The sequence below is a fragment of the Ranitomeya variabilis genome, chromosome 2 (assembly GCF_051348905.1).
Source record: "Ranitomeya variabilis isolate aRanVar5 chromosome 2, aRanVar5.hap1, whole genome shotgun sequence".
Lineage (NCBI taxonomy): Eukaryota > Metazoa > Chordata > Amphibia > Anura > Dendrobatidae > Ranitomeya > Ranitomeya variabilis.
In genome coordinates, this window is record NC_135233.1 from 1,093,076,772 (window position 1) to 1,093,103,936 (window position 27,165).

General features: G+C 44.9%; 1 protein-coding gene across 5 annotated transcripts in view; it reads left to right on the top strand.

Annotated features, from left to right (window-relative positions):
• The window catches only part of PTK2B (protein tyrosine kinase 2 beta), a 181,833-nt gene extending 155,838 nt beyond the window's left edge, over positions 1-25,995 (top strand). For all 5 annotated transcript variants that reach the window (XM_077291777.1, XM_077291775.1, XM_077291778.1 and 2 more), the window contains 6 exons: positions 19,376-19,414; positions 20,572-20,599; positions 20,761-20,807; positions 21,034-21,177; positions 23,033-23,113; positions 25,270-25,995. In XM_077291777.1, coding sequence (XP_077147892.1) covers positions 19,376-19,414; positions 20,572-20,599; positions 20,761-20,807; positions 21,034-21,177; positions 23,033-23,113; positions 25,270-25,485 — 555 coding nt within the window. In that variant the 3' untranslated portion in view covers positions 25,486-25,995. The remainder of the gene's footprint in view (positions 1-19,375; positions 19,415-20,571; positions 20,600-20,760; positions 20,808-21,033; positions 21,178-23,032; positions 23,114-25,269) is intronic.
• The last annotated feature ends 1,170 nt before the right edge of the window (positions 25,996-27,165 follow it).

Here is a 27,165-nt window from a genome sequence, read left to right on the forward strand (position 1 = left end):
TCCAGTGATGCAGGGTTGCAGCACTTGGAGTATAAGCAGTGAGACTCAGCACATCCGTGGTACACCAATGGGAACCGGGAAGGATAAAAATATAAAGGTTATGTTGGTTCACTGCCAAAGACGTTAGTGAGGATGCAGTAATTTTCAAAAGCTTTTGATACGGTGCCACACAAAAGGTTGATACATAAAATGAGAATAATGGGGATAGGGGAAAATATGTGTAAGTGGGTTGAGAGCTGGCTCAGGGATAGGAAACAAAGGGTGGTTATTAATGGAGCACTGTTGTGAATTTGGATTCTGGGCTCCCCCGGTGGCTACTGGTGGAATTGAACTTGTGACATCATCTTCCCTGTTCACCTGTTCTGATTAGATCTGGGTGTCGCTATATAACCTGGCTTCTCTGTTAGATGCTTGCCGGTCAACAATGTTATCAGAAGCCTCTCTGTGCTTGTTCCTGCTCCCAGACATCTACTAGATAAGTTGGACATTCGTCCATGTTTTGTTTTTGTATTTTGGTTCCAGTTCACAGCTGCAGTTTCGTTACTGTGTCTGGAAAGCTCTTGTTGATCAGGAATTGCCACTCTGGTATTATGAGTTAATGCCAGAGTCCTAAAGTAATTTCTGGATGTGTTTTGTTAGGGTTTTCTACTGACCATGAAAGTATGCTTTCTGTCTTCTGCTATCTAGAAAGCGGACCTCAAATTTGCTAAAACTATTTTCCTGCTGCGTTTGTTATTTCTCCTAAAATCACCGCCAATATATGTGGGGGGCCTCTGTCTCCTTTTTTTGGGCATTTCTCTAGAGGTGAGTCAGGTCTTATATTTCCCTCTGCTAGCATTATTTAGTTCTCCGGCCGGCGCTGGGCATATAGGGATAAAAAGTAGGACATGCTACCTGGCTACTTCTAGATGATGCGGTAGGTTTAGTTCATGGTCAGTATAGTTACATCTTCCAAGAGCTTGTTCCTATAGAGGCTTATGCTAGTTCTCTGGCCATGGAGATCATGACAGTTTGACCGGCCCACTAAAGGGTTAAAATCCTTGGCTGAGAAAGGAGAGAAATAAGAAGTCTGCTGAGAGTTTTTTTTTTTTTTTTTTTTTTTCTCTGTGCTCTTAATTGGATCACTTGCCAGTCTGTCTATGCTGCAGTCTTTCTTTTTTTTTTTTTTCTCTCTCCTTATAATCTTTGAATGGCTTTGTGTTCACCTGTTAATAATGGATCTTCAGAGTGTAACTGCAGGTTTGAATAATCTCACCACGAAAGTACAAAATTTGCAAGATTTTATTATTCATGCTCCGGTATCTGAGCCGAGAATTCCTTTGCCGGAATTCTTCTCAGGGAATAGATCTAGCTTTCAGAATTTTAGAAATAATTGTAAGCTATTTTTGTCCCTGAAATCTCGTTCTGCTGGAGACCCTGCACAGCAGGTTGGGATTGTGATTTCCTTGCTCCGGGGCGACCCTCAAGACTGGGCTTTTGCATTGGCACCAGGGGATCCTGCGTTGCGCAATGTGGATGCGTTTTTTTTGGCCTTGGGCTTGCTGTATGAGGAACCTCATTTGGAACTTCAGGCAGAAAAAACTTTGATGTCCCTATCTCAGGGGCAAGATGAAGCTGAAATTTACTGCCAAAGATTCCGTAAATGGTCTGTGCTTACTCAGTGGAATGAGTGCGCCTTGGCGGCTACTTTCAGAGAGGGTCTCTCTGATGCCATTAAGGATGTTATGGTGGGGTTCCCTGTGCCTGCGGGTCTGAATGAGTCCATGACAATGGCCATTCAGATCGATAGGCGTCTGCGGGAGCGCAAACCAGTGCACCATCTGGCGGTGTCCACTGAGAAGACGCCAGAAAGCATGCAGTGTGATAGAATTCTGTCCAGAAGCGAGCGGCAGAATTTTAGACGGAAAAATGGGTTGTGTTTCTATTGTGGGGATTCTACTCATGTTATATCAGCATGCTCTAAGCGTACTAAAAAGCTTGATAAATCCGTTTCCATTGGCACTTTACAGTCTAAATTTATTTTGTCTGTGACCCTGATTTGCTCTTTGTCATCTATTACTACTGACGCCTATATCGACTCTGGCGCCGCTTTGAGTCTTATGGATTGGTCCTTTGCCAATCGTTGTGGGTATGATTTAGAGCCTTTGGAAACTCTTATTCCTCTGAAGGGGATTGACTCCACCCCATTGGCTAATAATAAACCACAATACTGGACACAAGTGACTATGTGTATTAATCCGGATCACCAGGAGACTATTCGTTTTCTGGTGCTGTATAATCTACATGATGATTTGGTGCTGGGATTGCCATGGCTGCAGTCTCACAACCCAGTCCTTGACTGGAGAGCTATGTCTGTGTTGAGCTGGGGATGTAAGGGGACTCATGGGGACGTACCTTTGGTGTCCATTTCATCATCTATTCCCTCTGAAATCCCTGAGTTCCTGTCTGATTATCGTGACGTCTTTGAAGAACCCAAGCTGGGTTCACTACCTCCGCACCGTGAGTGCGATTGTGCTATAGATTTAATTCCGGGTAGTAAATACCCAAAGGGTCGTTTATTTAATCTGTCTGTGCCTGAACATACTGCTATGCGAGAATATATAAAGGAGTCCTTGGAAAAGGGACATATTCGTCCATCGTCATCTCCCTTAGGAGCCGGTTTTTTCTTTGTGTCAAAAAAAGACGGCTCTTTGAGACCATGTATTGATTATCGGCTTTTGAATAAAATCACGGTTAAATATCAATACCCATTGTCGTTGCTGACTGATTTGTTTGCTCGCATAAAGGGGGCCAAGTGGTTCTCTAAGATTGATCTCCGTGGGGCGTATAATTTGGTGCGGATCAGGCAGGGGGATGAGTGGAAAACCGCATTTAATACGCCCGAGGGCCACTTTGAGTATTTGGTGATGCCTTTTGGTCTTTCTAATGCCCCTTCAGTCTTCCAGTCCTTTATGCATGATATTTTCCGCGATTTTTTGGATAAATTTATGATAGTGTATCTGGATGATATTCTGATTTTTTCGGATGACTGGGACTCTCATGTCCGGCAAGTTAAGAGGGTTTTTCAGGTTTTGCGGTCTAATTCTCTGTGTGTCAAGGGTTCTAAGTGCGTTTTTGGGGTTCAGAGAATTTCCTTTTTGGGATATATTTTTTCTCCCTCTTCCATTGAGATGGATCCTGTCAAGGTTCAAGCTATTTGTGATTGGACGCAGCCCTCTTCTCTTAAAAGTCTTCAGAAATTTTTGGGCTTTGCCAACTTTTATCGTCGATTTATTTCTGGTTTTTCGGATGTCGTTAAGCCATTGACCGATTTGACTAGACAGGGTGCTGATGTTGCTAATTGGTCCCCTGATGCTGTGGAGGCCTTTCAGGAGCTTAAGCGCTGTTTTTCTTCTGCCCCTGTGTTGCGTCAGCCTGATGTGACTCTTCCTTTTCAGGTTGAGGTCGACGCTTCTGAGATCGGAGCTGGGGCAGTGTTGTCGCAGAAAAGTTCTGACTGCGCCGTGATGAGGCCTTGTGCCTTCTTTTCCCGTAAATTTTCGCCCGCTGAGCGGAATTATGATGTTGGGAATCGGGAGCTTTTGGCCATGAAGTGGGCGTTTGAGGAGTGGCGCCATTGGCTCGAGGGGGCCAGACATCAGGTGGTGGTATTGACTGACCACAAAAATCTAATTTATCTTGAGACCGCCAGGCGCCTGAATCCTAGACAGGCGCGCTGGTCATTATTTTTTTCTCGGTTTAATTTTGTGGTATCGTACCTACCAGGTTCTAAGAATGTTAAGGCGGATGCCCTTTCTAGGAGTTTTGAGCCTGATTCACCTGGCAACTCTGACCCCACAGGTATTCTTAAGGAGGGAGTTATCTTGTCAGCCGTTTCTCCAGACCTGCGGCGGGCCTTGCAGGAGTTTCAGGCGGATAGACCGGATCGTTGTCCGCCTGATAGGCTGTTTGTTCCTGATGATTGGACCAGTAAAGTCATCTCTGAGGTGCATTCTTCTGCGTTGGCAGGTCATCCTGGAATTTTTGGTACCAGGGATTTGGTGGCAAGATCCTTCTGGTGGCCTTCCCTGTCACGAGATGTGCGAGGCTTTGTGCAGTCTTGTGACGTTTGTGCTCGGGCCAAGCCTTGTTGTTCTCGGGCTAGTGGATTATTGTTGCCCTTGCCTATTCCTAAGAGGCCTTGGACACACATCTCGATGGATTTTATTTCAGATCTGCCTGTTTCTCAGAAGATGTCTGTCATCTGGGTGGTGTGTGACCGTTTTTCTAAGATGGTTCATTTGGTTCCCCTGCCCAAATTGCCTTCTTCTTCCGAGTTGGTGCCCCTGTTTTTTCAAAATGTTGTTCGTTTGCATGGTATTCCTGAGAATATCGTTTCTGACAGAGGAACCCAATTTGTGTCTAGATTTTGGCGGGCATTTTGTGCTAGGATGGGCATAGATTTGTCTTTTTCGTCTGCTTTTCACCCTCAGACTAATGGCCAGACCGAGCGGACTAATCAGACCCTGGAGACATATCTGAGGTGTTTTGTGTCTGCTGACCAGGATGATTGGGTTGCTTTTTTGCCATTGGCGGAGTTCGCCCTCAATAATCGGGCCAGCTCTGCCACCTTGGTTTCCCCGTTTTTCTGTAATTCGGGGTTCCATCCTCGATTTTCCTCCGGTCAGATGGAATCCTCGGATTGTCCTGGAGTGGATGCGGTGGTGGAGAGATTGCATCATATCTGGGGGCAGGTGATGGACAATTTAAAGTTGTCCCAGGAGAAGACTCAGCTTTTTGCCAACCGTCACCGTCGTGTTGGTCCTCGGCTTTGTGTTGGAGATTTGGTGTGGTTGTCTTCTCGTTTTGTCCCTATGAGGGTCTCATCTCCTAAGTTTAAGCCTCGGTTCATCGGTCCGTATAAAATATTGGAGATTCTTAACCCTGTTTCCTTCCGTTTGGACCTCCCTGCATCCTTTTCTATTCATAACGTTTTTCATCGGTCGTTATTGCGCAGGTATGAGGCACCGGTTGTGCCTTCCGTTGAGCCTCCTGCTCCGGTGTTGGTTGAGGGTGAGTTGGAGTACGTTGTGGAAAAAATCCTAGACTCCCGTGTTTCCAGACGGAGACTCCAGTATCTGGTCAAGTGGAAGGGATATGGCCAGGAGGATAATTCTTGGGTCACTGCATCTGATGTTCATGCCTCTGATCTGGTTCGTGCCTTTCATAGGGCCCATCCTGATCGCCCTGGTGGTTCTGGTGAGGGTTCGGTGCCCCCTCCTTGAGGGGGGGGTACTGTTGTGAATTTGGATTCTGGGCTCCCCCGGTGGCTACTGGTGGAATTGAACTTGTGACATCATCTTCCCTGTTCACCTGTTCTGATTAGATCTGGGTGTCGCTATATAACCTGGCTTCTCTGTTAGATGCTTGCCGGTCAACAATGTTATCAGAAGCCTCTCTGTGCTTGTTCCTGCTCCCAGACATCTACTAGATAAGTTGGACATTCGTCCATGTTTTGTTTTTGTATTTTGGTTCCAGTTCACAGCTGCAGTTTCGTTACTGTGTCTGGAAAGCTCTTGTTGATCAGGAATTGCCACTCTGGTATTATGAGTTAATGCCAGAGTCCTAAAGTAATTTCTGGATGTGTTTTGTTAGGGTTTTCTACTGACCATGAAAGTATGCTTTCTGTCTTCTGCTATCTAGAAAGCGGACCTCAAATTTGCTAAAACTATTTTCCTGCTGCGTTTGTTATTTCTCCTAAAATCACCGCCAATATATGTGGGGGGCCTCTGTCTCCTTTTTTTGGGCATTTCTCTAGAGGTGAGTCAGGTCTTATATTTCCCTCTGCTAGCATTATTTAGTTCTCCGGCCGGCGCTGGGCATATAGGGATAAAAAGTAGGACATGCTACCTGGCTACTTCTAGATGATGCGGTAGGTTTAGTTCATGGTCAGTATAGTTACATCTTCCAAGAGCTTGTTCCTATAGAGGCTTATGCTAGTTCTCTGGCCATGGAGATCATGACAGAGCACACTCGGACTGGGTCGCGGTTAGCAGTGGGGTACCACAGGGGTCAGTATTGGGCCCTCTTCTTTTTAACATATTTATTAATGACCTTGTAGGGGGCATTCAGAGTAGAATTTCAATATTTGCAGATGACACTAAACTCTGCAGGGTAATCAATACAGGGGAGGACAATTTTATATTACAGGATGATTTATGTAAACTAGAAGCTTGGGCTGATAAATGGCAAATGAGCTTTAATGGGGATAAATGTAAGGTCATGCACTTGGGTAGAAGTAATAAGATGTATAACTATGTGCTTAGTTCTAAAACTCTGGGCAAAACCGTCAATGAAAAAGACCTGGGTGTATGGGTGGATGACAAACTCATATTCAGTGGCCAGTGTCAGGCAGCTGCTACAAAGGCAAATAAAATAATGGGATGCATTAAAAGAGGCATAGAAGCTCATGAGGAGAACATAATTTTACCTCTATACAAGTCACTAGTGCGACCACACTTAGAATACTGTGCACAGTTCTGGTCTCCGGTGTATAAGAAAGACATAGCTGAACTGGAGCGGGTGCAGAGAAGAGCGACCAAGGTTATTAGAGGACTGGGGGGTCTGCAATACCAAGATAGGTTATTACACTTGGGGCTATTTAGTTTGGAAAAACGAAGGCTAAGGGGTGATCTTATGTTAATGTATAAATATATGAGGGGACAGTACAAAGACCTTTCTGATGATCTTTTTAATCATAGACCGGTGACAGGGACAAGGGGGCATCCTCTACGTCTGGAGGAAAAAAGGTTTAAGCATAATAACAGACACGGATTCTTTACTGTAAGAGCAGTGAGACTATGGAACTCTCTGCCGTATGATGTTGTAATGAGTGATTCATTAATTAAATTTAAGAGGGGACTGGATGCCTTTCTGGAAAAGTATAACGTTACAGGGTATATACACTAGATTCCTTGATAAGGCGTTGATCCAGGGAACTAGTCTGATTGCCGTATGTGGGGTCGGGAAGGAATTTTTTTCCCCATGGTGGAGTTACTCTTACCACATGGGTTTTTTTTGCCTTCCCCTGGATCAACATGTTAGAGCATGTTAGGTTAGGCTATGGGTTGAACTAGATGGACTTAACCCCTTACTGACCTCGGAAGGGATAGTACGTCCGAGGTCAGCTCCCCTGCTTTGATGCAGGGCTCCACGTTGAAACGCAGACAGCGGCATTTAACTACCGCATCCGGCCGGGCGGCCGTATATGAGCACATCGCCGACCCACGTCACATGATCAGAGGTCGGCGATGCTTCAGAATAGTAACCATAGAGGTCCTTGAGACCTCTATGGTTACTGATCCCCGGCAGCTGTGAGCACCACCCTGTGGTCGGCGCTCACAGCACACCTGATTTTCTACTACATAGCAGCGAACAGCAGATCGCTGCTATGTAGCAGAGGCGATCGTGCTGTGCCTGCTTCTAGTCTCCTATGGAGGCTATTGAAGCATGGCAAAAGTTAAAAAAAAAGTAAAAAAAAATGTGAAAAAAATAAAAAAAATATAAAAGTTTAAATCACCCCCCTTTCGCTCCAATCAAAATAAATCAATAAAAAAAAAATCAAACCTACACATATTTGGTATCGCCACGTTCAGAATCGCCCGATCAATAAAAAAAAAGCATTAACCTGATCGCTAAACGGCGTAACGAGAAAAAAAATCGAAACGCCAGAATTACGTTTTTTTGGTCGCCGCGACATTGCATTAAAATGCAATAACGGGCGATCAAAAGAACGTATCTGCACTGAATTGGAATCATTAAAAATGCCAGCTCGGCACGCAAAAAATAAGCCCTCAACCGACCCCAGATCATGAAAAATGGAGACGCTACGAGTATCGGAAAATGGCGCAATTTTTTTTTTTTTTTTTTTTTTTTAAGCAAAGTTTGGAATTTTTTTTCAACACTTAGGTAAAAAATAACCTAGTCATGTTAGGTGTCTATGAACTCGTAGTGACCTGGAGAATCATAATGGTACATCAGTTTTAGCATTTAGTGAACCTAGCAAAAAAGCCAAGCAAAAAACTAGTGTGGGATTGCACTTTTTTTGCAATTTCACCGCACTTGGAATTTTTTTCCTGTTTTCTAGTACACAACATGGTAAAACCAATGATGTCGTTAAAAAGTACAACTCGTCCCGCAAAAAATAAGCCCTCACATGGCCAAATTGACGGAAAAATAAAAAAGTTATGGCTCTGGGAAGGAGGGGAGTGAAAAACGAACACGGAAAAACGAAAAATCCCAAGGTCATGAAGGGGTTAAAGTCTTCCTTCAACCTTAATAATTATGTAACTATGTAATGAAAATAAGTACCTGTTATTTAGGAGCAAAATCACAAAACTGATTTCGGTTCCAGACTTGATGAAGACTCTGATCCGCAGCTGAAAATTGGATGGTGATTTTGATCCTAAATAAAATGTTCTTATTTTAATTACCGCATTCTCACTATCGTCTTTGGCAGCGCAACAACATTACCTTTATATATACATTACAGGGCAAAATTTGGACACACCTTGTCATTTAAAGATTTTTCTGTATTTTCATGACTATGATAATTGTAAATTCACACTGAAGGCATCAAAACTATGAATTAACACATGTGGAATTATATACTGAACAAAAAAGTGTGAAACATCTGAAATTATGTCTTATATTCTAGGTTCTTCACAGTAGCCACCTTTTGCTTTGATGACTGCTTTGCCCACAGTCACAGGTTCCTTCTCCAGTATCACACAATCCACAGAGCAAGAAAATAGTGAACAATCCTAAGAACTTTATTTAGGCAAAAGTACGAAAGGTCCATATAATCCACCACACAAAGGGTAAAATATTCCAGAACACTGGTTAGGGGGGTTGGGTCGCAGGGGCTCATTATAGGTCAACATGTCATTAGCATATTAGCAAACAACATTATTCACTGACCCTGTGGAGAGATAACAATACAGAACTGTGGGGAGAATAGCAGATGGCAAATAACAACTCAACACCATGAAAATAAGTAAAATAGAAATATACACAAAATGATACCCACATAGCATGTCACACCATAACAACCTCTCCCCCCCTCATAATAAGTGAGCACGCCATTAGGTCTACACAGACCTCTGGCCTGCTCACTTTAGTCCACTTTGCTCAATAGTTTATAGTTCCTTGTACAGTGGCAGGGGTTGCAATAATCATGAGCACTTGTCCATAAATTCCGGGGTCCTGACTTTATCTTCATACCAGGCTTTTTGACTGGACTGGACCGTTCGCTGATGTTCATTAGCCAAGGTAGCTAGCTGGGCGAGACGGTCCCTGAACTCTAGAACCAGGGCCGTTTCTTCAACAGGGCGGGCAGGGCGGCCACACGGGGCGCCGTGGGGCCGGGGGGCGCAGGAGAGGCCTCGGGCCCCGGTGGTCCCCTGCCCGCTGCTGCTGCTGTTTAAGGGCTGTCAGGGGCGCGGATGCCGCGCTCAGTGCTGAGCGCGGGCGCGCCCTGCCCGAACTCAGCTGCAAATCTGACAGCTGAGCGGTCAGATCATCGCCTCGCGTCGCCGCGCCCCCCCCCCCGCACCGCACATAATGGTTGCGGCCACCTCGGCGCCGCCACTCACCCATACCTCCCAACCGTCCCGATTTCAGCGGGACAGTCCCGCTTTGGCACCGGGGTCCCGCTGTCCCGCTTCGGGCATTTAAAATCCCGAATTTGCGGCCGCCGGTGAAGCCCCGCCCACTTCCGGGACGTAGAGAGAGCCTGTTTTTTTTTTTTTTTTATATAAAAGCTGCCTCCTGACCGCCCGCGCAACACCCCCCCCCCCTCCCGCCCCCTGTGCGGCGCTGCCACGCTGAAGGAGAGAGCCTGCAGCAATCAAGAAGAAAGGTCAGCGATTCACTACCTCTGGCTGTGTGTGCACGGAGCTCCGGCTTCTGCTCTTAGCTGCTATCCCGGCAGAGAAGGAGAGACGGGGGAGGTGCCGGGATAGTGCAGAGCTGTGAGCAGGAGACTGAAGACTTCAGCAGAGAGCTGCACATGGACATCAGCCGCCCCTGCATCACAGAGGAGATTGTGTGTGTGTGATGTGTGTGATGGCTGCGTGTGTGTGTGTGTGATGGCTGGGTGTGTGTGTGTGATGGCTGTGTGTGTGTGATGGCTGCGTGTGTGTGTGTGTGATGGCTGCGTGTGTGTGATGGCTGCGTGTGTGTGTGTGATGGCTGTGTGTGTGTGATGGCTGCGTGTGTGTGTGTGTGATGGCTGCGTGTGTGTGTGTGTGATGGCTGCGTGTGTGTGTGTGATGGCTGCGTGTGTGTGTGATGGCTGCGTGTGTGTGTGTGATGGCTGCGTGTGTGTGTGTGATGGCTGCGTGTGTGTGTGATGGCTGCATGTGTGATGGCTGCGCGTGTGTGTGTGTGTGTGATGGCTGCGTGTGTGTGTGTGATGGCTGTGTGTGTGATGGCTGCGTGTGTGTGTGATGGCTGCGTGTGTGTGTGTGATGGCTGCGTGTGTGTGATGGCTGCGTGTGTGTGATGGCTGCGTGTGTGTGATGGCTGCGTGTGTGTGATGGCTGCGTGTGTGTGTGATGGCTGTGTGTGTGTGATGGCTGCGTGTGTGTGATGGCTGTGTGTGTGTGATGGCTGTGTGTGTGTGATGGCTGTGTGTGTGTGATGGCTGTGTGTGTGTGATGGCTGTGTGTGTGTGATGGCTGCGTGTGTGTGATGGCTGCGTGTGTGTGTGATGGCTGCGTGTGTGTGTGTGTGTGATGGCTGCGTGTGTGATGTCTGCGTGTGTGTGTGATGGCTGCATGTGTGTGTGATGGCTGCGTGTGTGTGTGTGTGTGATGGCTGCGTGTGTGTGTGTGATGGCTGCGTGTGTGTGTGTGTGATGGCTGCGTGTGTGTGTGTGTGTGATGGCTGCGTGTGTGTGTGATGGCTGCGTGTGTGATGCATTTGTGTCAAAGCTGCATGTGTTTGTGAGCTGCGTGCGTGTGAGCTGCGTGCCTGTGTGTGAGCTGCGTGCCTGTATGTCATTATACAGTATGGAGCATCATGTGTGGTCATTATACAATATGGAGCATCATGTGCGGTCATTATACAGTATGGAGCATCATGTGCGGTCATTATACAGTATGGAGCATTATGTGTGGCCATTATACAGTATGGAGCATCATGTGCGGTCATTATACAGTATGGAGCATCATGTGCGGTCATTATACAATATGGAGCATCATGTGCGGTCATTGTACAGTATGGAGCATCATGTGCGGTCATTATACAGTATGGAGCATCATGTGCGGTCATTATACAGTATGGAGCATCATGTGTGGCCATTATACAGTATGGAGCATCATGTGCGGCCATTATACAGTATGGAGCATCATGTGTGGCCATTATACAGTATGGAGCATCATGTGCGGCCATTATACAGTATGGAGCATCATGTGCGGTCATTATACAGTCTGGAGCATCATGTGCGGTCATTATACAGTCTGGAGCATCATGTGCGGTCATTATACAGTCTGGAGCATCATGTGCGGTCATTATACAGTCTGGAGCATCATGTGCGGTCATTATACAGTCTGGAGCATCATGTGCGGTCATTATACAGTCTGGAGCATCATGTGCGGTCATTATACAGTATGGAGCATCATTTGCAGTCATACAGTATGGAGCATCATGTGCGGTCATTATACAGTATGGAGCATCATGTGCGGTCATTATACAGTATGGAGCATCATGTGGGGTCATTATACAGTATGGAGCATCATGTGCGGTCATTATACAGTCTGGAGCATCATGTGCGGTCATTATACAGTCTGGAGCATCATGTGCGGTCATTATACAGTATGGAGCATCATTTGCGGTCATACAGTATGGAGCATCATGTGTGTTCATTATACAGTATGGAGCATCATGTGCGGCCATTATACAGTATGGAGCATCATGTGGGGTCATTATACAGTATGGAGCATCATGTGCGGTCATTATACAGTATGGAGCATCATGTGCGGTCATACAGTATGGAGCATCATGTGTGTTCATTATACAGTATGGAGCATCATGTGTGGCCATTATACAGTATGGAGCGTCATGTGTGTTCATTATACAGTATGGAGCATCATGTGTGGCCATTATACAGTATGGGGCACTGTGTGGCCATATTTTTTTGTTTATAATTATTGTATATGAAACAGTGTGATCGGCAGTGCTAAATGGGTGTGGTTGGGATGTGGATATGGGTGTGACTAATTATGAATGGGTGTGGTCAGAGGCGTGGCCTAAAATTTGCCGCGGCGCGCAAAGCGCGCCGCAAACTTTGTCCCTCTTTCCCATCTTCAAAAGTTGGGAGGTATGACTCACCTCCGCTCCGCGCTGGATGAACAGCGAGAATGAACAGCCAGGATGAGGCAGCTCGGCCACTCCCACACTGATAGCAGGGGCGCCGCGCTCTCGGCTGAGCACGGGCGCTCCCTGAGACAGTGATCAAAGAGCTAAGCACACACACTATCACTGTCAGACTAGGCTGCCTGGCTGTTGCCAATTTCAATGCTGGACAGGACAGGCTGCAGTCTAGTCTGACAGTGGTAGCAGTATAGCAAAAATGCCCACCCCCTGCCTATGGATTAGTCCTTCCCTTCCCAGCAGCCCCATTTAGCAGTCTGAGCGCGCTCAGACTCAGAGGGCAGAGGGCACTGACACACTGAACAGGTGAGGGGGTCTGAGGGATGGGATGGGTTGGGCTAGCCTTTTTTTTTGGATGGGGACCCCCACACCTGCCCCCCCCCCAACCACCCTTGGGGCATGCTGATTTGGCATGCCCCACAGCATGAAACCCGGGAGGGGGCCCAGCTGACTTACCTCATCTTTGGCAGTCTGGTGGCATCCTCACCCAGGCGAGAAGTGTTGGAAAGAGTTATGGCAGTAACTGTATACCTGGCAACCAATAATTTAGCTTTTCGAGGATCGTCAAATACATTGTTTACACCAAATAATGGACATTTCCTTGGGCTTATAGAGCTTCTTGGAAAATTTGAACCAGTAATGAGAGATCATTTAAAACGAATTACTTCCCAGGAAATCCATACACATTACTGTGGAAATTTAATTCAAAATGAAATTATCTGCTTGATGGCCTCTCAGGTGAAGAAATGTATTCTAGAAAAAGCCAAAAGATCTAAGTATTTTTCAATAATGTTGGACTGCACACAAGATGCAGGTCACACTGAACAGTTGTCATACACCTTAAGATTTGTTGATATAGATGATGATCACGTAGCAATAAAGGAACATTTTATTGGCTATCGTCCTGCTACTGATACATCTGGGGAAAGTCTCGCCAATCTCCTTTTAGAAGAGATTAGTAAATGTGACCTGGAATTAGAAAATGAACTGGCAGAAAAGCTGAATTATTCGGAAGCTATTAATGCTTTTGCAGCGGCTAAATCTAGAAGAGTCAGTTTCTCATAAATCTGCAACCTACAATTTTTAGGATCTGTTTCCAAAATAATTAATAGATATTATTTACCTACAACTTTGTTCTCACCGTTAATAATTAGCATACTTGTCCCTTTTCCCCAAGTTCTATATAAGTTAAAGGCAAATTATAATTTATTAAAAAAAGGGAAGATACAAGCCTGCTCTCTATTTATTACTCAAGCCCACAAAAATAATGTTTATTATTTTCGGTGCCGGGGGGGGGGGGGGGGGGGGGAGAAATTTCCTACTCTCGCCCTGTGTCATTTTTGGGCTAGAAACTGCCCTGTCTAGAACGTAGGGAATGATGGGCGTTCCGGTATCTGTGATATCTCCCTCCAATTGTTCTTTCAGAAGGAGAGGCCCACAGACCTTCTGCTCCCACAAAATGACTTTGTTACTCCCCAATGTCATTTCTAAGGAGGATATCTGCAGGAAGTCCTCCCATAACTCCATCCAACACAGTTTTTCTCCAAAACCAAAATCCAAATGTACCAAAGCTCTGTGTATGTATTTGGGGACACCCCCCCGCCAGGACAATGGGAATTCCCGGGCCCTGGTGAATTGCCTCGGGTCGAACCTCACGGGGGTCAGCGATAGTCAGGAATGCCCCTGTGTCTCTAAATCCCGACACTTTGTATCCATCAATTAAGACATCCTGCAGGTGGCAATGCCGTTGCTCTGTATTTCTGAAGGACAAAGGCCGGAGTCCGTACACTCCAGGAGGGGTATCTATGGTGCCGTGGTCGGTGGTCCTCTCTGGTGGGGGTGGTGGTTCCTCTTCCTCAGGTGAGATGGAGTGCACAAGATGCACTGGACGAGGTGGGGCTGCTTGGGGCTCCCTCCGAATCCTTGAGGGACAGCCAGACTGCAAATGTCCAGGTTGCCCACACCCGTAACATCTCCTCTCTGTGATACCCCGAGGTCGTGGTCGGAACTGTTGGGGCCCAGGATTGTGAGCTGTGATTGTCATCGGCCTGCGGCTGGGTGGAGGGTCAGATATAATCGGAGGGGGATGGGATGTGGGAGAAGGCCGTGGTTCATTGTCCAGAAGCCTCCTCCATTGTGGTCGGATAGTAAGGGCTTCATCGGCCAGGGCTGCAGCTCTATCCATGGTGCACGGCGTGCGCTACCGGACCCATTCCCGTACCTCTGCGGGGCACTTGGCAAGAAATTGTTCTATAAGGAACGCCTGTATAACATCTTCCACAGTAAAGGCGTTTTCTGCTTCCAGACATCTCCGACATGCCTGGGACATCTTATGTGCATACATCCTAAACGATCCCCCCACAGTGCATGGGAAGTCTCAGAACTTGGCCCTATATGAGTCTGGGGTGATAGCATGGTAATCCAGGATAGTCTGCTTTACAATGTTATAATCCCGGTTCTGCTGGGAGTCAATGGTTCGGTAAGCCTCCGCCAGGCTACCGTTCAGGACTCCCACTAACAAACGCATCCAGCCAGAGTGGGGCACCTCCATCACAGCACACTGCTGCTGAAAGTCCTTGAAGAACCCCTCCACATCTCCGGAAGCCTCATCAAATGGCTTAAAGTCTGTCCAGGTGATCCGTACAAGCTCCCGGATCGTTGGGTTTACATTCCACATTGCGTTACTCCCTCTTTCAAGCTCCATTGCTTCTTGTCTCCGCTGTGCCCGGAGGGCAGCCTCCTCCTTGTACTCCTGAGAGACGCCTGGGCCCAGAACCGCCATGTCTTCTTCGTACCACACCACCCACTGGCTTTTTGGGGTGGGGGTCCTCGTCTCCAGTGCTCGTCCTTCAGACATATGGGAGTAGGTGGTCTGGCTGGCACCCACCAGTAGATCAATTAAGGCCTCTTTAGTCAGTTCCTGGTAGTTCAGGCCCAGGTCTCTGGCTCTCTCCTGTAAACTGGATACAGTCCAATTTCTGTACTCACTCTGTGGGTGGTTCTCCATTGGGTTACACTCTGTTGATCCCGCTGCTGCCACCAGTTGTCACAGGGTCCTTCTCCGGTATCACACAATCAACAGAGCAAGAGAATAGTGAACAATCCCAAGAACTTTATTTAGGCAAAAGTACGAAAGGTCCATATACGATCCACCACACAAAGGATAAAATAGTCCAGAACACGAATGCAGTTCAGTTACAGGATAAAAATCCAACAATCAAGCACAGAGGATAACAGTCCATATTCCCTTCTTTCTCTCAGGTGCTGTGTTCACTTCATAGTTCCAAACAAGACTGGTCTGTGTCTCACCTCCCCATTCACAGGTTAGGGGGGTGGGTCGCAGGGGCTCATTGTTTCAACAAGCTAGGTAAACATGTCATTAGCATATTAGCAAACAACATTATTCACTGACCCTGTGGAGAGATAACAATACAGAACTGTGGGGAGAATATCAGATGGTAAATAACTCAACACCATGAAAATTAGTAAAATAGAAATATACACAAAATGATACCCACATAGCATATCACACCATCACACACACTCTTGGCATTCTCTTGATAAGCTTCAAGAGGGAGTCACCGAGAATGGTCTTCCAACAATCTTGAAGGAGTTCCCAGAGATGCTTAGCCTTGTTGGCCCTTTTGCCTTCACTCTGCGGTGGATGGACGGTGCAGCCCTGTGGAGAGGACAGGTAGGGTGGTAGACAGAAAAAGAGGACATGTAGGGCGGTGCAGCATTGTGGAGAGGACAGGTAGGGTGCTAGACAGATGAGGAGATGTAGAATGGTGCAGTACTGTGGAGAGGACAGGTAGGGTGGTAGACAGACGAAGAGGAGATGTAGGGCTGTGCAGCACTGTGGAGAGGACAGGTAGGGTGGTAGACAGATGAGGAGATGTAGGGCGGTGCAGCACTGTGGAGAGGACAGGTAGGGTGGTAGACAGATGAGGAGAAGATGTAGGACGGTGCAACACTGTGGAGAGGACAGGCAGGGGGGTAGACAGATGAGGAGGAGATGTTGGATGGTGCAGCACTGTGGAGAGGACAGGTAGGTGGTAGACAGATGAGGAGGCGATGTTGAATGGTGCATCACTGTGGAGTGGACAGGCAGGGTGGTAGACAGATGAGGGGAGATGTAGGTTGGTGCAGTACTGTGGAGAGGACAAGTCAGGTGGTAGACAGATGAGGAGGAGATGTAGGACAGTGCAGACTGTGGAGAGGACAAGTCAGGTGGAAGACAGATGGAGAGGAGATGTAGGGTGGTGCAGCACTGTTGAGAGATTGGATAGGGTGGAAGATCAACATGAGGAGGAGTAGTAGTGTGGTGCAGCATTGTGGAGAGGATGGGTAGGGTGGAAGATAGACAGGAGGAGGAGGAGTAGTGCGGTGTAGCACTGCAGAGAGGATGGGTAGGGTGTTAGACAGACTGGAGGAGTATTAGTGCGGTGCAGCACTGTGGAGAGGACAAGTAGGGTGGTAGACAGAGATGAGGAGATGTAGGGCAGTGCAGCGTTGTGGAAAGCTTTTTGGGTGAAAGTGATATATTTATATTGCTCTCTGTGGCAGACAGGTAACCAGTGCAATGACTGGCACAGGGTGAAGGCAGCGGTGTAGCAGCTGGATACAAATATGAGTCTGGCTACTGCATTCAGGATAGGTCAGAGAGGAGTTAAGAGAGAGGAAGATCGATTAGTTCCAGTAGTCAGAAGATAGTATGCTGTAAGCTCATCAGCTCCACCTAGTGGTTCCTGCAGGCAGGTTTTTATTACCTAGGATGAGAGTATATAGTGAGTATATAGAGAGTTTCTCACTCTGGAGGCTGTATAAGTTCAATTCATCTTACAGACATCCTATTAATTCCAATAAAATCGTTTGATCCATCATTCCTCCGTGATGGCACTGCTGTGGAATTGAACCTTTGTTTAATGATTCACCTGATTGAGTCCCAGCAGCAGACATATCAGTGATCAGCTGGTAGTGGGGAGACATTTTTACAAAAAAAAGATCATGAATTGATGAAAATCACAAATATTTATTTTACTTGCTCACATAGGGCCATTGATTCCCACAGCGCTTTAGAGACATCTGCATATTTATTTTTTCTGCCTTACATTAATCCCTTCCGACTCCCCATGATGTACGGTCGCACCCCACTCAGAGCCGGTGCCGGATGCTTCTAACAGCATTGATCAGAGCTAGCTCCCATCGCTGCTGATTAACCACTTATATATCGCTGTCATTTAAATGGCGCCATCTTGGTGTCCGTTCTCTGTTACTAGTTATCCTAAAGGACAAATGTATCGAGGATTTATATTTACTGGTAACGTTTTTTGACTTAAAGGGGAAATTCATTAAAAAATGCCCTAAAGCGATGGAGACCAGGCAGAAGCGGTAACTCCCGGAGCTGGATATCGCCTACCTCGGCCGCATGCAAATAGCGACCCCCTCACCTTATAGAGGTTGGCGAGTCTCGGAGGCGCTGTGGATGATTAATTAGGCTGCTTAGATTGACCCATTGCTTAAATATTCCCGTCCCCCTCCCCGTGACTCTCCGTGTGCCCCTCCGTATCAGGCTGAGATGTAGATGGAGTCGGATGTAATTGGTTATTTGCCGCTTTCTGATGAATCACAAAAAGAGGAGTTTAGGAGCCGAGGGGGAATATCTGGGATTCCCAGGGACCCGGCCGGCTGCTTATGTGAAATCTTTAATGAATGGAGGTCAGGGGTGACCAGGAATGGGGCAGGATTAAAATCCAGGCGTTTTACTAGAATTCTGCATGCCGAGAATATTAAAAGGTGAGATCAAGTCACAAGGGAGATTCTCTGCATATATATATACATATGGTATAATATACTGTATATTTGGTACATGAGGGTAGTAGACGGATCAGGACCGACCTCTTTGCTGGAGCAAGGATCCGCCCAGTTATATGACATCAAACAATACCAGGAGGGTAGAGTTTTAAGGACCCCGCAATCAGATGCCTCTTAGGATATGTTCACACTTTGCATTCTATGAATAAAAAAATGTCCACATAAGTTCATGAAAAAATCCACAGTTTGAAATGTACCAGCCGGGGGAGGTGAATTGGTCGGGAATAGTTTACCTAAGACATTGGCAGAGCATTGAGTTTGTAGGACACTGTTTACTTTCACACTTTGGTCGGCCCTTGAGTTGGTCAGGTATTGTTTAATTTCACACCTTGGTCGGCCGATGCATACTTTGTTTTAAAATGTTAAAAAATATCACTAATTAATTAAACTGTACTAATCCAAACTGCCGTTCTCAAGTGAGGAGACCGAGACATTATGGTTTAAATTTGGGAAAATCACAAAAATAAATGTATATGTTTCACATACTGCTGTACCTGTGTTTTGTACTTACTGCTTTCTATGGGTGAAAAAAAACACAGCAAAAACAATGAAAGAAGTGACGTGCTGCAGTTTAAAAAAACGAAGCAGTTTTCCAAGGAAACAAAAAAACCAATGTGTGTGCATGAGATTTCCAAAACCTCAAAGCTTTTGCTGGTGCTATAAAACTCAACTTAAAATTTGCATTAAAAAACAAAACAAAAAAGCAAAGTGTGAACATAGCCTTACTGTCTCATGGGAAAGTTTTGTCCAAACCGTTTTTGATAAAAGAGGAGCAAAACTCTACACGGCTTCCGAACATTTGCAGCCATATGGCTTAGCCTCATTGTCCCGTTGAGATATTTTATTGCGGTGAGGCCATTTTTGATGCAAAAGATTTCTTAGTTCAGCAGCTAAAATTCACCTCCGTCAGTGCAATACTTTTATGACGTTTGGAGTACTTCACCAGATAATAACCCTTGGTACTGATGTGCCCTATTAGTGGGCATAGCTGAATGTTATATGACCAGCAATGCTTACTGCCACACCCGGTGCCAGGATGCAATGGTATTGCCTTTGTACAATTATGTTTTTGGTTTTTTTCCTTCAGGATCCAAAGCAGCAAACTAACGACAAGACCCTTGATGTGGTCAGTATTTCACCACGTTTCTATACAGTAATTATCCAGATGGCAGAACCACCAGGATGAGGATATTCTACCTCTTCTATCCATTCAATATCCACACATTCCAATTTGCGCAAAACTTTTCTTTTTATCTACTGTTCATCATAAATCTACAACTTTTACTTTTTTGAATGTTTATAAAAAGAATACAATTTTGTTAATTTATTATTATTGTCCTTAAACCCATCAAGCTAACCACTTACGCAAACATTGTACCTATTGTTCTAATATTAAAATAGGCTAATTAGGGATAAATTTGGAGCATATAGCCAGCGTAAAGAGGACCTGCCACTTGCTCCAAAAATTGAAGTTGAATAACTTGAAAAAAATCCCTGAGCTCCCCTGATTGTTCCGCTTTTTTCCGTTTTGCGCTGCGTCGCTCCATTGCAGAGATATTCACATTTGTTTCTTCTGGAGCGCAGTATGTGAAATATTTGCTTGTAGTGCAACTGGGCATTTCTTAAGAATCTTCTCTGTTCACTTTCACTCCTCCCTTCCAGACATAGCTCTATTAGTCTCAGACACCTCTGAGTTGGCAGCGTCTGGGAAGACACAATGAAAGCACACGCTCCAGAGATAACTGAAGAAAAGCCCAGTTGGACTGCAAACAGAGATTTCCCATACTGTGCTCCAGAAGAAGCAAATGTGAATATCTCTGCAATGGAATGACGCAGTGCAAAACGGAAAAAAGTGGCAGAGTCAGGGGAACTCACAGATTTTTTTTTAACTGGTATTAAAATGAAATAAAATTGAAAATTAATAAATACAATAAATCAACCACTATCTTCATAGATCTTAGTTTTTAATTTTTATTTATTTTCACTGTAAGCTAGAAGTTTTTGGCCACAAGGTGTTATTAGGCCAGCCCTCTTATTGGAGCCGTAGTGTTTACTCAGCAAGGTCCAAATGCATCGCCCCCTGTGATATACCCACTATTCATTGCTTTGGGTGCAGATCTATACTTCCTATTGCAGAGGGGGGAGGCTCCTGCTGCAGACTGTTGTCCTGCAGCTACATACAGGACAGTTAGAAGGGGGAAGCAGTGTGACCACAACAATCAGGTTCTTATGTTCCAGAATCCATTTCTATAATTTCATTTTTTTTAATTTTCTATCTTCCAGCCACTTCCAGAGAAAGACATTGCATACAGTGAGTATACGAATTGCACATTTCCAGTAAGGCAAGATACGGCCACATTAGCATCTGCTACATTGCATATTCCTGGTCAAAATTAACATTAATATTTTTTTACTTTTCCGATGGAAGTTCAGTGTTGTCATCTTAGACATGACTTTGTTTTTATCTTACAGCTGAATTCACGGTTCCACCGCAGAAGCCTCCAAGGCTGGGAGCTCAGGTGAGGACCTGGTATGACAAGGCCGACACTTGTGAAGATACGGGGCCGGCACTGTTGTGAATATTCTGTATCTAGCACCATTATGAGAATACTATGTCTGGCACTGTTGTGAGGATACATTTTATCACTATTCTGAGGAGACTATTTTTTGCCACCAATGGAAACCGTGTTACCTTGTGTCACGTCAGGTTCTGGCTGATGGTAACGTTACTGTTCCTTCTCTCAGGCTCTTCAACCGACTCCGACCGCCAACATCGATCGTACGGATGACTACGTGTACCAGAGTGTGATGGAGCTGGTGAAATCGGTGCTGCAACTGAAGAATGACATCTACCAACTGCCCCCCGAGGGATACGTCAATGTGGTCAAGGTGGGCTCCACCATACAGGACATTGTCAGCCAAATGTTCCATAGTTATTACTTCTCTCATCTTCTTCTGCCCCAACCCCATGTCCCTATGTTAGATTAGAAGACCCACCAGCACATATGTGTCTGAGACTCTACGTCACCCTTCTTGGGTCTTTAGAAAACATACCTCAAGGACAGATGTCCATGTAGGAGCTGCAATTGCGTCTCAACTATTAACTGACTTTTCCAAAACCAGTGGCGTAACTAGAGCCTGATGGGCCCCAGGGCAAATTTTGGACCTGGGCCCCCACCTGCATGTTGCTCAGATGTATGGGCCCTAGTAGTATTCTAGATCCTATAAAGTCAAGTGTGCTCACCCCCATGTAATAATGGCTGTATCATGTAATCTCCCCAACATGGCCCTCATCTTGTACAAATGTCCCCATCCTGTGCCCTTTCCTGTTATGTCCTCCCTCCTGAGCCCCTTCCTGGTTTAATGTCCTCATTCCTTGTATAATATCCCTCATCCTGGGCTCCTTCCTGGTTTAATGTCCCCATTCCTTGTATAATGCTCCCCATCCTGTCCCCCTTCCTGGTATAATGTCCCCTGTGTCCTGGGCCCCTTACTATAATAATGTCCCTTATTGTATAACAGTGTCCCCCATCCTGGGTACCTTGTTTGTATAATGCTCCCCATCCTGTGCCCCTTTCTAGTATAATGTCCCCTGTCCTGGGCCCCTTGCTGAAATAATTACCCCCATTCTATAACAGTGTCCCCCATCCTGGGCACCGTCCTTGTATAATGCTCCCCATCCTGTGCCCCATCTTGGTATAACGTCCCCTGTCCTGGGCCCCTTACTGTAATAATGTTGCCCATTCTATAACAGTGTCCCCCATCCTTGTATACTGTCCCCCATCCTGGGCACCTTCCTTGTATAATGCTCCCCATCCTGTGCCCTTTCCTCGTATAATGTCCCTTATCCTGGGCCCCTTACTGTAATAGTGACCCCCATTCTAGAACAGTGTCCCCCATCCTTGTATACTGTCCCCCATCCTGGGCACCTTCCTTGTATAATGCTCCCCATCCTGTGCCCTTTCCTCGTATAATGTCCCTTATCCTGGGCCCCTTACTGTAATAGTGACCCCCATTCTATAACAGTGTCCCCCATCCTTGTATACTGTCCCCCATCCTGGGCACCTTCCTTGTATAATGCTCCCCATCCTGTGCCCTTTCCTCGTATAATGTCCCTTATCCTGGGCCCCTTACTGTAATAGTGACCCTCATTCTAGAACAGTGTCCCCCATCCTTGTATACTGTCCCCCATCCTGGGCACCTTCCTTGTATAATGCTCCCCATCCTGGGGCCCTTCATGGTATAATGTTCTGCCACTCTTTTTCATCACATTAAAAATGTTCTGGAGAAGAGTCCTCTTCTGTAGCCGCTGACTACATTGTGCCGACACGGGCAGCGTATGATGTCACTGCCATGCGCTGCTCATGACTGGCAGGCTCATGTCAGCTGCTGCCTCTCATTGGTCAGTGGAGGGTATTGCACTGCAGGGATCTGGAGAGTCCGTGCATGGCAATACACTTCAGCTGAATTGAATATGTGTCCTCTGACGCGCGTCCAGCTGAAATAGTTGATGGCGTCAGAAAGCCTCCCTCCTGCCCGGGCACTGTTGCGGTCACACCATCTGTGGCCATGATACACCCCTGACCAGAACATGTATCACACATAAAGACAAGCTCAGAACTCGGACACTTACACTGATACTTAACCTTTCATATTCCGCATACATTGGTTGTAACTCACAGTGATGGCTCCGTCCAACCAGCTTAAGTGTTAAACTTTCTGCCTTCTGTCCTTCATCTTCCAGAATGTTGGGTTGACTCTCCGGAAGCTCATAGGAAGTGTCGATGATATTCTCCCGTCGTTACCTACAACTTCTCGTACAGAGGTGATGTATCTGCTATAAATAGTAATGTCATTGTTCTGACCTATCGAGGAGGATTTCCAGGAGACACTTTTTTACATTTTTTTTATCGTTTTGAAATTTTATATTTAATCATTTTTTATTTATATTGTTGGGGCAGGCTAATGTTTCCTAGTGCTATTTATATTGTTGGGGCAGGCTAATGTTTCCTAGCGCTATTTATATTGTTGGGGCAGGCTAATGTTTCCTAGTGCTATTTATATTGTTGGGGCAGGCTAGTGTTTCCTAGCGCTATTTATATTGTTGGGGCAGGCTAATGTTTCCTAGCGCTATTTATATTGTTGGGGCAGGCTAGTGTTTCCTAGTGCTATTTATATTGTTGGGGCAGGCTAATGTTTCCTAGTGCTATTTATATTGTTGGAGCAGGCTAGTGTTTCCTAGTGCTGTTTATATTGTTGGGGCAGGCTAGTGTTTCCTAGTGCTGTTTATATTGTTGGGGCAGGCTAGTGTTTCCTAGTGCTATTTATATTGTTGGGGCAGGCTAGTGTTTCCTAGTGCTATTTATATTGTTGGGGCAGGCTAGTGTTTCCTAGCGCTATTTATATTGTTGGGGCAGGCTAATGTTTCCTAGCGCTATTTATATTGTTGGGGCAGGCTAATGTTTCCTAGCGCTATTTATATTGTTGGGGCAGGCTAATGTTTCCTAGTGCTATTTATATTGTTGGAGCAGGCTAGTGTTTCCTAGTGCTATTTATATTGTTGGGGCAGGCTAGTGTTTCCTAGTGCTGTTTATATTGTTGGGGCAGGCTAGTGTTTCCTAGTGCTATTTATATTGTTGGAGCAGGCTAGTGTTTCCTAGTGCTATTTATATTGTTGGGGCAGGCTAGTGTTTCCTAGTGCTATTTATATCGTTGGAGCAGGCTATTGTTTCCTAGAGCTATTTATATTGTTGGGGCAGGCTAGTGTTTCCCAGTGCTATTTATATTGTTGGGGCAGGCTAGTGTTTCCTAGTGCTATTTATATTGTTGGAGCAGGCTATTGTTTCCTAGAGCTATTTATATTGTTGGGGCTGGTTAGTGTTTCCCAGTGCTATTTATATTGTTGGAGCAGGCTATTGTTTCCTAGAGCTATTTATATTGTTGGAGCAGGTTAGTGTTTCCCAGTGCTATTTATATTGTTTGGGCAGGCTAGTGTTTCCTAGAGCTATTTATATTGTTGGGGCTGGTTAGTGTTTCCTAGAGCTATTTATATTGTTGGAGCAGGTTAGTGTTTCCTAGTGCTATTTATATTGTTTGGGCAGGCTAATGTTTCCTAGAGCTATTTATATTGTTGGGGCTGGTTAGTGTTTCCCAGTGCTATTTATATTGTTGGGGCAGGCTATTGTTTCCTAGAGCTATTTATATTGTTGGGGCAGGCTAGTGTTTCCCAGTGCTATTTATATTGTTGGGGCAGGCTAGTGTTTCGTAGCGCCACAAATAAAATTCATTTTTCTTTTTAATACATATTTTATGGTACTGGTATAATTTTTCATAGATTCAGTAGCCAGGAATTTTTCTCTGGCTTCGTAGTGCGGGAAGTTTCTTCATGTTCAGTTGTTAAAAGTTGATCAAGTCCAACCCTAAAGTTAAACATTGGGTTCGGATGATGGCACAGTACCAGAAGATCCTCCTTTGGGCCCAGTCTCTGACCCATTAATAGTCCCCAAAGGTCCAGTAGAAAATATCCCCATTTGGAGCCAATAATTTGCAACCAGGGTCTAATGGACTATGAGAATAATTCCTTGCCATGGGCACAAGAACCCCATTCTGTCAATGAGGGGAACCAATTTTACAAGTGGAAATGCTTAGCTGTAGTTTAAAAAAAAAAAAAATAGAGATACACCTGTCCATGAGTTGGGGATGAGCTGCAATACCAACCATAACCTGTGGACAGGCGTGGCGCTGTTTTTAAAAGACAATAGCCACATTTTTCGAAATCCAGACAACCCCTTGTCTCTTACCGGTAAGTTAGCATTTCGATGGCCTCTTTTGCCATAAGTTTTGAGTAGTTTGAAAATTTTAAAAAAATCTAAAATATATTAAATATTTTTTTAAAAATTAAATCTTTCAAAGAATGTTTGAAATTTAAAATTTTACTTGTCAATCGATAAAATAACTGATCTTTTTTTATTTTATGAGCAGATTGAAGGAACACAAAAACTCTTAAGCAAAGACTTGGCGGACCTGATCAGTAAGATGCGGTTAGCCCAGCAGAACGCGGTGACGTCTCTTAGCGAGGAATGTAAAAAGCAAATGTTAACGGCCTCCCACGCATTGGCCGTGGATGCCAAGAACCTCCTGGATTCTGTGGACCAAGCTCGAGTCAGAGCCAACCTGGCAAAAGTGGCTACCGAGTGACATTGCAAAAGGGGACTCCCAGATATGACTCGAAACGCGTCACACAGACAGCCAATGCTGCTAAGGAGCTGGAACTAAGAACGGGACCAAAAAAGTCAGCTTGAAATAAAAGAAAAAAAAAATGACAATTTATGGATCGGAGAGAAGTATTTATTTTGCAGATTTGTTCCTGGGATCCTTTTCCTGAAATGGATTAAATGTTTTTTATTCTGAAATTTTTTGACTTTTGCCTAAAAAAAAAAAAAAATCTGGAGTTTTCACCCTGGGTCGACCATGGACAGGAGCAGTCAGAAATCTCAGCAATTCTTCTATTTATTATCTCATTTTGGTTTACTGTGATTTTTTTGGGAGACTTTTGTGCAGTTTGTGTTTGGTATCGCCTTGGTGGGGTTGTATTATTTTTTTAGCGTTTTTTCATGTGGCAGCAGTCTAGCATCTATTTTCCTGTACATAGCAGCTATAAAAGTCTTCTCGCGACTCAAGTATTTAGGAAATAAGACGACAATTGAATTAATTTCTGTTCCGATTTTCGGTTTCATTGGACGATTTTCTTTAGAACTACAAATGTTTTATCCTCGAAGAATTCGGTTCCCGGGTTTATGAAATAATGAAATCTTTATGTCTATTATTATTATTATTATTAGACTGGAACTTCATAAATGTAAATATGGTGGACAAATTCTTATATTTTTCCCGGCGGATAGGACCAGAAGGCTGGGGCACTACTTTTGGTCGGGCCGGTTAACGTGGCCATCGCCTGACCCCAATGTTTATCTCTAGGTGGAAAAGTTGAGTCGTAATTATAAATAATCCGATATGGCCAGATATTTTTTGTAATTATTGGAAATCATTTTGAGGTTTTTTTTTGCCTCCATAGAGAAGTATAGAGATCAAGCGCCATTTTGCCAAAAATTACCTTGGAGCACTACGCCTAATTGTTACTTTAAATCAGGGTGGATTGATTTAAATCACGCCGATTTAAATCATGATTTAAATCACGATTTAAATCAAAATATTTTTTTCTATTTAAATCGGATCGATTTAAATCATGATTTTAATCATGATTTAAATCACTGATTTAAATCAAAAGGTTTTTTTAATATAAATCACGATTAAAATGAGAAGTGAGAGCAGTGCGCATGTGCGCCCATAGTTACACGGACGAAACTAGGGGCAACGATCTAACGCCAGGGTGAGGGGGGGACCCCAAAGTAAGTAAAAATCTTTTTTGTTTTACTATATGGCAATAGGTAGGTGTTTAAAAGCAGCATGTCTTAATTGTATAAACTATTAATAGCCTCCACATTTTGTTCATACTGCCCCTTTAATTCCACACTTCTAGCTTGGTTTCACTTTTGGTTTAGTTTCTTTTTCCATTCAGTTGACATGCCCAAACTTGTTGGATAGTCAGCATCCTACAGAAACCTCTGGAAGAGCATGGCATTGTGAATGTTACACATATACAGCCTTTATTCTACTGAGTTAAACAACTCAGCTTTATCTCATGATGGAAGAACCTTTGGATGGTAAAATATTTTCCTCAAAAAGCAGTTTATTGAAAAAAATCCGATTTAAGTCAAAAAAATCCGATTTAAATCAAAAAAATCCGATTTTTTTGATTTTTTTAAAAAAACATTGATTTTTATCCACCCTGCTTTAAATGACTTTTCCTTAAAGTAG